Here is a 12,624-nt window from a genome sequence, read left to right on the forward strand (position 1 = left end):
CACTACTGATAACTGTACTACTGTGTTGAGTTGGGTTTAACTTACAAGTCCATCTGAGTTTTGGTAGCAGCATTAATGAGCAAGGTAGCACAATTTTTAGATAAAAGACTTCACAGGAACCTTGCAAAAAATTTGAGCAAAGTTGGTATGGAACTTACTGTACACAATGTGAATGAAAAATCATGACCCCTGGGGCGCCTGGGTGGCTCGGTTGGTTAAGCAGTTAAAAATTCCGACTCTTAATTTCGGCTCAGGTCATGATCTCAGGATCATGAGATAGGGTCCCATATCAGGCTCCATGCTGTGCTTAGAGCCTGCTTAAGATACTCTCTCTCTCCCTCTCCACCTCTCCTCCCTCTGTCCTGCTCATTCTTGTTCTTTCTCTTTAAAAAAAAAAAAAAAATTGTGGGGTTCCTGGATGGCTCAGTCGGTTAAGCATCTGGCTGCAGCTCAGGTCATGATCCCAGGGTCCTGGGATGGAGCCCTGCATTGGGGTCCCTGGTCAGTGAGGAGTTTGCTTCTCCCTCTCCCTCTCCACCCCAATCATGCTCTCTTGCTCTCTCAAATAATTTTTTTTTTTAAATCTCATTCGTTTCCCATGTTAATAGGAAAAGTCATCATTTAAATGGTGGGTGTCAAGGGAATTTCAGACCTACAGAAAGGATCTTGACCAGGGGTCACTCCTAGAACAGAGGGACAGGAATGTAGTATGTGGCAAAGTAGCTGACATGAGCAAGAAACATTTAAATTAATTTTTAAAAGCTTTATTTTTCTTATAGCTAAATATAATGTCACCATAGTTTTTTTTTTTAATACAACCATTGAGAAAAATGTAATCCTACTATTCAGAAATAATCAGCACTCTGGTTTATATCATTCTGATGTTCTTCTATGCACATATACACAAGAGACATGATAATAACAAGTATTTCTTAGGTGTTATGTCACATATCCTGTGTACTTTATATGGATAAACTCATACTCCTCACAACATCCTTATGAGGAACATAGTATCATTACCCCATGTAGTTATATTGAAGTGGACCACACTATATATAGCATCTCTTTTTAAAATTTAATATATCATGGACATATATGTGCCAAGAAACAGAGATGGAGATCATCCTTTTTGGTATCCTCATAGTATTTCGCTATGGCTATATCTAACCAGTCCTTATGGTCCTTAGTGGTTATCTAGGTTATTTTTTGCAATTATAAATCTCACTGCATCACTAAACATTGGCCTTTGTTGATCCAGCTATTCTTCTGAGATAAATTACCAGAGTGGTATTTCTGATTCAAAGAGCATACACCCTTTAAAGTTTGATACTTTCTATCCACAGATCTTTAAACTTCAGTCCACAGAATTTTAACAAGTTTATATTTCTACAAAACTTTGCATGGGCTCCCCAGTGTACCAATGAAGAGTAGTAGTATTTTTAATAACTAATCTGATAGGTGAAAAAATCAGTGTCATCTTAACTTGCAGTTACTGCAGTTAAGACAGAATATTTTCATATATTTAAGGACAAATTTCTTTAGTAAATGACCCATACTTGTTAGCCTATATTTTTATTGAATAGTGGCAGTTTTCTTATTAATGTGTAAAAACTATATTGAGAAAATTAACCCACATGTTGCAAAATGTATTTTCCCATTTTGTTGTACATGGTGTGTTTTTGCCCTAAAGTTTTATTTTTGTTGCCAGGTCTATTAATGGTTTTCCCCTTTTTGGTTTCTGACTTTGTGTCATGCTTAGAAAGGTTGTTTTCATCCTGAAGATTGTATAATACTTGGTTATATTTTCTTCTAGTAAATGTGATATTTAAAATTTTTTTAAGTATTTAAACATTTTATCTAGTAGTTGTGTTCTGATATGGTATATTTTTTTAAGTATTTAAACATTTTATCTAGTAGTTGTGTTCTGATATGGTATGAGGTAGGCATTAACTTCATTCTTTTCAAGTAGATAAATTTCTCCTGACATCATTTATAGGAGAGACTCTATTCTGGAGAACATAATTTCCCCTTTATTTGCCAAAATGTTAGTATGACCTTTTATGACTTGTTAAAAGTCTTGCTTGCTAATTAAATCAGATGGAGGCTTTAATATTAGGAAAAGGAACATTTTCTAACTTAGCAAGTTTACTTCTTGAGTAATAAAAATAGGTAACGTGTGTTGAGCACTTACTCCAAACCAGTTTCCATACTATACCTTTTCTTGGATCATCTCATTTAATCCTTGAGGATTAATCCTGTGAGGTTGACACTGTTGTCATCCCCATTGTACAGATGAAAGAAATTAGGAGAAAGAATAGATGAACTGCTCAATGTTCTATAGCTCTTAGGTTTCAGTCATGATTGGAACCCAGATTTATCTTAATCCAGAGCCCATGTTCTTAACTACTAAATTAAGAACTCTCCTGCTTTAGAGAATACTTGCCAACAGGTAGAGGACTTCAGATTAGCTCCCTTAGCCCTCAGATTAAAAATTAAGCATGTGCCCAAATTGCCTTCTAGTCACACAAAATAAAAATTGAAAAGGGGGGGGGGGAAGTAACTCATTAATGCTTCTGTCCTTGATTATACTGACCCATTCCAGATAAGGTTACATGAGATCCCTGAAAGTTAGTTGTATTTATTTGAGGAAAATTATTTCTAAATATGACTGGTTCCTAGAAAGTTCCGCCACCCTTCTAGTCATTCACTGAAAATATTTTATTTCAAAAACATGCATTTTATATTCTTTCTTATATTAGTCATCACCTAGCTTTTATGTTCCTTGCTATTATTCTCCTTCCTTCTGCCTATTTTCACATATTTTATGATATTCTAACTAGGAAGAGCATAATTGGCAGTATTCTCTCCTGACTCTACTCAAGGATACAACTCTCCCCTGTGATAATCTTTAGGCCTCATGACTCTTGGGTCAGAGATTGCAAGTCTGGGATACTAGGTTACCAGCACTACTGATTTCCCATTTCCCATTCTGATAGAAAAACAGTATAAAAAAACAGTGGGGCCATTCTTATCTTAGTGAGTGTGATAGGTTTTGTCAAGAAATAAAAATTCAAACCATAGACGACTAAACCAAAGTATCACAAAACTTAAGACTGATTTCCCCATCTTCCAAGTAGTAAATAACAGACGTTGATACAGATAATTTGTAAAGTATTGATACAGATAATTTGTAAAGTATTTATCACTAATTGAAACTAAATTTTGAGATTGGGAAATGGTAACAGACTAAAAACTGATCAGTGTCTTAAAATGAGGATGCAGTAGTTTCTCTTAACAGACGATATGAATAAATAAAAATAATGTATCTTTCTTCATTGACAGACATATCTACATATTTTTCAGGGCTTATGAGCTAAGGGGAATGTAAATCCTATAAAATGTTGGCATTAAATAAATGTTAGTTCAGAGATGACACATTCAGAGATCTTTAACCATCAGAAATTTAATAACTGGGCAGCCTGGATGGCTCAGTGATTTAGTGCCTGCCTTCGGCCCAGGGCCTGATCCTGGAGTCCTGGGATCGAGTCCCACGTCGGGCTCCCTGCACGGAGCCTGCTTCTCCCTCTGCCTGTGTCTCTGCCTCTCTCTCTCTCTCTCTCTCTCTGTGTGTATGTGTCTCTCATGAATTAATAAATAAAATCTTAAAAAAAAAGAAATTTAATAACTATATTCAAATATTTGAAAAATATTTAAAGAGGTTTGCATATTCCATAAAGTTACCACAGTGAAATAGACTTGAATTAAGCCTAAATCTACAGATTTAGGTGTAATACCATTATAAATGTCTGGACTCCACTAGTTATTAAATAGTGTGCCAGTCTTAAAGATTTAGAATATCCATCTGTGGAAATATTTAAAAACAGGAATAACACCTAACTCGAGTGTTGAAACTTAATTCCTTATTTGAGACTCTTTTATTTCTTAGGTACTTTTATAGCATACCTTCTCTTCTCTCTCCACGTAAGTAAACAGATGGTCTGGAAATATCCAAGAAAAACCAAAACAGAGCTGACTATGTAACATTGTAAAATACGATTCTCTACCTCCCTCTGTACTTAACCTGAAACAAGTTTAAGGGTTTACTGTATAATTCTAAGCCTAAGTAAATGAAAAACTTTTCTGTTTCAGCCTTGAATAAACATAAAGTCAAACTATGTCTGTATTTTTTAACATAGTTCCTTACTTACTAAATGTAGAAAAATCCCTAAATTTAAGATTCAGAAGAAAAGATGTAAGCCTGTGCTTGACTGTCCCATTACCTAAAACGAGCTGCAGACCAAGAAGCAAGTAGGAGTCTTCAGTGCTCTGCTGCTCTCCTAATGAGCACTCCTTTCTAGCTCGCCAGCTCTCTAAGGAAGACTGAGAACTAAGTAAGTCCCAGTCCTAATCAAAAACCAGTTCACCTCTAAGATATTTCCTGGGTATCTGGAGATCCTTGGGCATAATACTGCATATTAGTCAGGTGCTGTTCCAGTAGACCAGAATCCTCTGTGACCTATATGAACTGACAGTAAGGGTCACTGTTGAGTCATAGCTGCCTCTCATCCCAGAGCCCAATATTTGCAGGCCAGAAGGGATCCTTTTCAACTACAGATCTGCTTACATGAGTAGTGATCAGAAGCCTATTAATATTCCCATAAATATTCTTGTAATTCTGAAGAAAGAATGGAGATGGGGGCAGGAGGAACCATGGAACAATAGGGATACCTGTAACACTGTCTTCCAAAGTGTAGGGTCACTCCTATCTGGGAGGTTAACACAGGAGAACAGGAAGGAGGAGAAAGGGACATCTGACTCTTGTCTATAACCCATCTCTTCTCTCTTGCCCCTTGAAGGACAGTGAATGAGTATTTTCTACCTTGTTCTTATTCTGCCTACTTCTCTCCACTTTAATGCTCTGATTTATTTTGATGAGGAACAAGATAACAAAAGGAGAAGATCCTATTTTATGAAACACTTGTCTGGTTTGTATCTTATACCAATTATCTCACCCCTGCTTAGATCAACATGTCTATCCTCATTCTCTTAACCCATGATTTTCCTTGTCATACGTTGTCATCATGCTCAGAGTCTACATGCAGTTTATTTGTGAAAGAAATTATTGATTCCAGCAAGAATAGCACAGTACAAGAGCTATAGCCTTTGAAGAATCAGACCCAAGTTTCAACATTCTAGCTGTGAGCGACACTTGCCAAGTCCTATGCAAATGCACGATGCTATTATCAGTGGTAACAATATAATTACTAAGTAATTCCTTTGTGGTTAGAGAATACAAGTAACACATAGAAATAGGACTGAATATAATTCCTGTCTAAAAGACATTGTTGTTTAAACATCAGTTTGAATTACTAAAACACTAGGTTTAGAACTGACCTGTTTTACCTAATAATTATAGGCATATGGCAACAGGGTACATAATGGTATACATTTTAATCGGATCTTTTATTTTTAAATCACAAATGTCAATTCCAAGGTGTACAAAGAACTAAATAAGAGGAAGTAAATGGTAAGATAGGAAATACTGTGTGTAATTTCAAGGTTGTGCTGCCAAAGGTCTTTGCAACTATTTTTATACCCGTTATCTTTTTGTACTTCATTTGCCCTGTGGAAAAAGAGATACCTCTATATTTCATAAAATGCCAAGACTATAGTAAGCAATAAATTTACTAAATCCACAGGTTCATATGATTGTTTAAATTCCAATCTCTTTTTTTTTTTAGACTATATTTTCAGAATTTATCACTATTGAAATGTTATTTCATGGCAAAGCTTTAGAGGTCTACACTGCTGCCTACCAAAACATACAAAAGATTGACGAAGAAGAAGATTTGGAGGTAGGACTATGTCTATCTAAATTCAGTTCTTCTGTTAAGATGGAAACGTTTAAAAGAAAGCACTGGTTGTGTGGGCAAAAATATCTTGACTTTGAGCATTACAGTGGTTTATATTACTGTATGCAGTCCCAAATAGTTTAACTTTCATGATTTTCTAAGTAAGCATTTTTGACTTTTCAAATTAACCATAGTAAAGTTTCAAGGATTAATTTATTAATAGCTAGTTAACAGGGCCATTACATGAAATAATGTGTCATTTTGACTAGTGATGTAAGCCAGTGTGCTAACCATAATACTGATTTGTGCTATGCAAAATACTCAGAGCTTCACATGCATTTTCTCATTCACTTCTCACACAATCCTATAAGGTGTACAAGCTGCTGTTACTCTCATCTTTACAACTACAAAAACAGGTTTAGAGGCTTTCAGTAACTTGGCGTGACCATGGACACTTAGCTGTAAGTAGCAGAATCAGGATTCTAACCAGTTTTGTGTGACTTAATCAGGCTTGTTTTGTACTGAGAATTCAATGCAAGTCCAGCTGGCCAACTAATGTTAGAGCACCTAAATCAAAACCTGGCTTCAACAAGCATTATCTGAAGAGTGAATAATGTCATACACCCCTACCTTCTAAAAGGGAGGAAAAAAGGCAGAAAAGTATTTTTGCTGAAACAGCTAGAATATTGAGACATACTTTGTCCATATTATCTTTATAGTAGAAGTGAGAAAGGCCAGGTCATCTCAAGATAGAACCAGAATTCTATATTGATAGAATTTGAAAGGGTCTGCCATTTGACAATTGTGAAGAATCCCCAAGTTGTTTATTTATTAAACTGTCCATTATAAAGTGACCCCTGGGGCCTTCTCTTCTCACTACCCCATTGATTCCAGGAAACTTAATTGAGTAAAATCAGATTACAGTTTGACAAAAATGAAGAAAGGTATGTGTGTGTGTGTGTGTGTGTGTGTGTACATATATTTTCCAATGCCAAGAATCTCACAGTTTTCTATCAATTATGCATACATGATATTTCTGCTTTTTGTTTATCAATAAATGGCTTCCTAAGGGACCATTCCTTCCAAATACTAAAGCTAAGATTTCTTAATTTTCACTATTTTCATGTACTCTTTAAAAAAAAATAGATCCAGCTTTTGTCATCTGTAAAATGAAAAAATAACAAATGTTTATATAGTGATTACTCTGGGCAGCTACTGACCTATGCATTTTAATTATATTTTCATTCCTCCATCTACTTTGATAGAGGTACTTAATTGTCTTCATTTCTATGGAAGAGAAAAACTGAGGCAGAATGAGGTTAAGAAACGTCCCAGAGGGGCCCATAAATAATAAGTAATATAGCTGGGAGCCAAACCCAGAAGTCTGACTACTGACACGGTGTTTGTATCCTCTCTATCCTGTGAAAAATGATGTTCAGATTCCCTCCAAGAAACATCACAGCATTCAGTGGCAGGTTCAGAATTGGTCCCCCACTTTTCGTACAAGACTGGAGTCCTCATTACAAGCATTTTCATTCTCCTTTTTCTGATGCCCTTGACATGCCATTTATTAACAGTCACCAAAGTCCCTTCACTTCCTCTGGACCCCAAGATTTTCCTTCTCATCCCAGTGGTCCCAGCTAGGTGTTTGGTCACACCACTTCTCTTACTGCTATTCTTAGGCAACACACTAGGTAGGTCATGAGAAGAGAGATTCATAAAAAAACTAAAGATCTCAGGGCTGTGTGGTAGATATGTTTTTTGACAAGGTATCAACTTCCCCCACTTTGTCGTGGGGCAATATTAAGCAAGTTCTTCATAATTCAGCTTCCTTGTCTCTAAAATAGAGATACAGTATTTACCTCATAAAATGTTCATTCAACAACTTTTTATTGAGCGCCTGTTATATGCCAGGCACCATTCTAAGTTCTGAGGATTAAACATTGTAAGTCAGAAATGGTCTGACTTAGGCAAAAACTTAAGAAATCTAGTTCAGATATTAAAAATATACAGGCATACCTCAGAGAGATTGCAGTATTCCAGACCTCTGCAACAAAAGGAATATCACAATAAAGCAAGTCAAATGAATATTTTAGTTTCCCAGTGCATAAAAAAGTTATGTTTACACTATACTATAGTCTATTTTTTGTTTATTTTAATTCCAGTATAATTAATATACAGCATTACATACTATAGTTTAAGTGTGCAATAGCATTTTAGATCTTTAAAAAAGTGTACATATCTAAATTAAATATTTTATTGCTAAAAGATGCTAACCATCATCTGAGCTATCAGTCATAATCACTAATCGCAGGTCACCATAACACATGTAGTGATAATAATAATGAAAACGTTTAAACTATTACAATAATTACCAAAATGTGACACAGAGACACGAAGTGAGCAAATGCTATTGGAAAAAATGGCACCAAGACTTGCTTAAAGCAGTATTGCCACAAACCTTCAATTCATAAAAATACAGAGTATGTGTGAAGCACGATACAGTGGAATACAATGAGACCAGGTATGCCTACACTGTGTAACTATTTTAAGTTTTATAATACAACCAGTCTCATAAAGTATATAGTGTGCTATGAATGTATGTTTTGGAGAATTCAAAATAGTCTGGAGAATCAAAGAATGGTTTCTTGATTAGAAGTTTGAGGGATGTGTTGGAGGACCCCTGGCAACACCCTTTAGGCAAAGGATACAGATAGATACACAAAGGTCCTGAGGCATGAGGAACTACTGACATAAACTGTTACTATTATGCCATATAGAGATTGTGGAGAGGAAGGTAGTCCAAGGACAGTTGTGGGACCAGGGGACATAAAATAATAAACAGGTATCAAGAAGGAAAAGGATCCTTTAAATACAGGGTTTCTTGGAAACAAGTAGAGAAAATATGAAGAGAGGAACAGAAATAGAACTTGTTGCTCTTAGGTAGTCTATGCTTTACGAGAGCTGCTGACACTTATTCTGGCAGCAGCTAATTTTTTTGCAGTTAGGTATCTATAATCACAAACCATCTTACCTTATTTGTTCTTCATTTAAAAAAGCATTGTCAGGCTCATTTCCCCTTCAAAAGATCACCTCTGCGCAATCACTTCAGAACATCTCGAGACTCACTCCTAGAAGAGATCTTGGACCATACTGGGAAATGGATTATTGCCAATAAATATTCCTCTAAATCTGTTGCCCTGCATTGAGATTAATTTTAATATTTAACTGGTTTAGGCTTTTATCTCATTGGTGTATACTGTCTTCCATTTTCCTATTTTAACCTCATCTTTGCTGGAACAGTTAAAAAAAGAAATGTTCTACCAAAAATATATCCTTTCCAAGTACCAGCTAATTAATGAGTCATCTAGTTTTTATATCATACTAGGATGCCAGTGTTCCATGTCTGGCACCAGAACATAACTGAGTCCTCAGTAACATGTTAAATAACCTAACATGTTAAGCATGCCTGAATTGCCCTACAACACAAGTCTCACCTGTGGGGTGAAGTTTCATCTCTCAATTTCTTTTATGTCTTGCACTTACTTCTCTAAGGTTTAAAGGAACGTATAAAGACATCCCTTAGTGGAGTCTTTTTTTCCCCTAGAACATAGGGATTAAGATCATGTTAACATCACTTATCATGTTACTGTCTTAAGGTGGAGGAGTTGCAAAGATGAAACAGGGCTCCTTACTCTATAGGAACTTAAAACTAGGAGGAGAGATAGATGTGTAATTACAGAACGATGAAATGAAAGCTGTATTGAGGGTATGGACAACAGGAGCTACTGTTGACATTTGACTTGGCTCTTGGAATTTTGCTAGAATTCCAGGCTGAGGAATCAGCACTGCAAAGGGAGAGTAGTACATGTTCTACATACAGGAACATTGGCTAGAAGTGAAGAGTGGTGGGCAGGTTTGAGTGATTAAGATCATTTGATGACATGGAGGTCACCTAAGGAATTTGGACCATGGGTAGTCAGGAGCCACTAAGTTTTTTAATAACATATTTTGGTCTTCAGTAAGATAATTCTAAGTAAGCTACAGAGAAAGACGCGTGGAGTCAAAAATCTAAGACGTACCTCAGATGAGAAATTTAGGGGACAATGGCCAGGGTTTTAGCTTTTGGTCTACTAAATTGTATGGTAACATCATTCATTGGTAAGGTGAATGCAGAGCTACACTGTCCAATACAGTAGCTAGCCACTGTGGTTAAATAAAAAATTTGAAGTTCCTTATTCACATGAACCACATGTGAGCAAGGGCAACCACATGTTGCCTTTTTGAACAGCACAAGATAGCAAGCATTTCCCTCATCTTAGAAAGTTCTACTAGACAGTATTGGTCTAAGAAAACAGAAGGTAGTTGGGCACGTAAGGATGGCTATCAAGAGAGAGCCTATAGAGAATTGGTTGAAAGGTAGCCATTAAACACTGTATTTATCTTAATCTTTCAGAGACAGGTATAAATAAAACCACCACCCATGGCCTAAGGGAAACTCTTTATAAGAATATTTAAGGTATAAGCAGTAGAAAAGGAGATGTGAAGAAATAGGGCAGCTAGCACATGAAAGGTTTAGAAATGGCATGCGTGAAAAAGAAGTTTCCTAACAAGGTCAGTAAAGACCAAGACAGAAAGATGACCTTGGTGACTTTTGGCAAGAGCAATCTCAATGGAAGGTGAAAGACTACTTGTGTGTTTTTGACAAATGGAGATGAAGTAGAATATTTGAGAAGTTTTTTTAAGGAATAAAGTTATACCTTGAAGTAATTAAAAAAATAAAAAAGATTGATCTTGGCTTGTTTGCTGGGGGAAGGAACTGTGGAGAAAGCAAGCTTTTTGTTTTTTAAGTTTTGGTTATAGGATATATGTACCTTGGAAAATATCAGAATGACATTTGACCCTGACCATGACAGGGTGAAGAGCTGAGGGGAAAAAAAGAGTGAAGTTATTACATCTGATAATCTTACCTGTTACTAGTCTGTGTGTTAGAGAAATGGGGGAAGACAAAGATGCAGACAGGCTTAAGAGAGTGGTATTTGGAACTGTTGCTTTAAGGCAAAAAACTGACAAAGGGATTCTAGATTCTAGTGAAACTGGAGTGCAACTTACTCTTACATGATGTACTATCACAGTACCGCAATGAAGTTAAATTACTAATTGTTGAGAATGGCAGAAAACAAAGAATCTAAAGTATATGAGTGACTTGTAGGCTCCCTCCTGGTCGGCATCCTCTTTGAGGGTGGTAGCAACTTACACATTTCGTCAGCAAAACTCTCATCATCGCCTCACTTGGTGCAAATAAACTTTTTAGCTTTCATCTTTACAACTTAAAATATTTTTCGTACGGGGGTGCCTGGGTGGCTCAGTTAAACGTCTGACTCTTGATTTCAGCTCAGGTCATGATCTCAGGGTTGTGAGATTTAGCCCTGAGTAGGCTCTGCCCTGGGCATGAAACCTGAGCTCTGGATTCTTTCTCTCCCTCTGCCCTTCCCTTGCTTGAGCATATGCTCTTTCTCAGATAAATAAAATGTTTAAAAATATGTATTTTAAATTTACGGTAATAGAAATTTTGTTCTGGGAGGTGGAGGTGGGTGAGTGGATGTGGTTGCTTTAGAAAAATCTTAACCAAGAGAAACTTAACATGGCTTTCTAGATTATTCTAGTGTTTGATATCTACTTTATAATATTGCTTTATCATTGCAACAGGCTTTCCGAAATTCTCTGTATCCACCAGATTATTCATCTCGTCTAGACATTGTAAGAGCAAATTCAAAGTCGCCTCTTCAAAGATCACTGTCAGCTAAGTGTCTATCTGGAACAGGACAGGTAAGCTAGAAATCATACATATTTTAAAGGAACTTGAGCAGCTGCCTTTGGTGTCATTCAGTACTAAAAATGTTTCCTGTAAGTCCTGACTTCATATAACATACCCTCTTACATAAAATGATGAAGATCATACTGGATGCAGCTCTGTTATTTCCTGTCTTATATACTATGGCACATAATACTCTCTAAAGCAGAACATTTGAGAACAGAGGTGGAAAGGGCAAGGGAATGCTTATCTAGGTTTGTTCTGCAGTATAACATGAAGAGCATATTCTGAAGTCAAACCGCTTAGGGTTTAAATTCCACTACCATGACTTGCTGATTATACCTAAAAAAGATCTTTTGCTGAGCATTATCGTAGATCCAGATGCACATTATCTTTAGGGTAGGAGTCAATTTTCTCACTTCTTCAGTATCCAGAAAGCCTGAGTTACTGGTATCTAGAACTGGGAGGGTGAACAACCTTGTTTTCTAAGAGGCCATAGAGAAAAGAGGCCATATAGTCTATGTCCCAAGTTAAGGGCAGCCATAAACAATACATTAACAAGTCAATTTGGCTGTTATAATTAAACTTTATTTACAAAAACAGGAGGCAGACTGGGGTATAGCTTGCCAACTTCTGATCTAGAGATCTATACCCCTTTTTTCATATCTGGCATTCAGAATTTAAAATTGAGCAAAATATTTTCAAAATTTTAACTTTTAGGTAAATGGGACCCAATACCACCTATTTTCATTTGGTTCTCCTCTAGGTATTTATTTACTGCTTTATACGTATGCCTCTCCCCCAACCAGCTTACAATTTTATTATTCCAGCATGAAGTGCTTTGCACATAAATTCCATATATCTAGTATCATAGTACAAAGTTTGTTTCTATTTTAGACTTAATGTTACCAAAATTAGCTAACATCTGTGTAGTACTTTAAAATTACATCATCCTAG

General features: G+C 36.2%; 1 protein-coding gene across 1 annotated transcript in view; it reads left to right on the forward strand.

The window, feature by feature from the left end:
• Positions 1–12,624, forward strand: part of CIBAR1 (CBY1 interacting BAR domain containing 1) — a 28,213-nt gene that overhangs the window by 13,574 nt on the left and 2,015 nt on the right. The window contains exons 7-8 of the mRNA XM_038579756.1: positions 5,742–5,855; positions 11,562–11,681. Of these exons, the coding sequence (XP_038435684.1) occupies positions 5,742–5,855; positions 11,562–11,681 (234 nt within the window). The remainder of the gene's footprint in view (positions 1–5,741; positions 5,856–11,561; positions 11,682–12,624) is intronic.

This window comes from Canis lupus, chromosome 29 (genome assembly GCF_011100685.1).
Source record: "Canis lupus familiaris isolate Mischka breed German Shepherd chromosome 29, alternate assembly UU_Cfam_GSD_1.0, whole genome shotgun sequence".
In the NCBI taxonomy this organism is placed as follows: domain Eukaryota; kingdom Metazoa; phylum Chordata; class Mammalia; order Carnivora; family Canidae; genus Canis; species Canis lupus.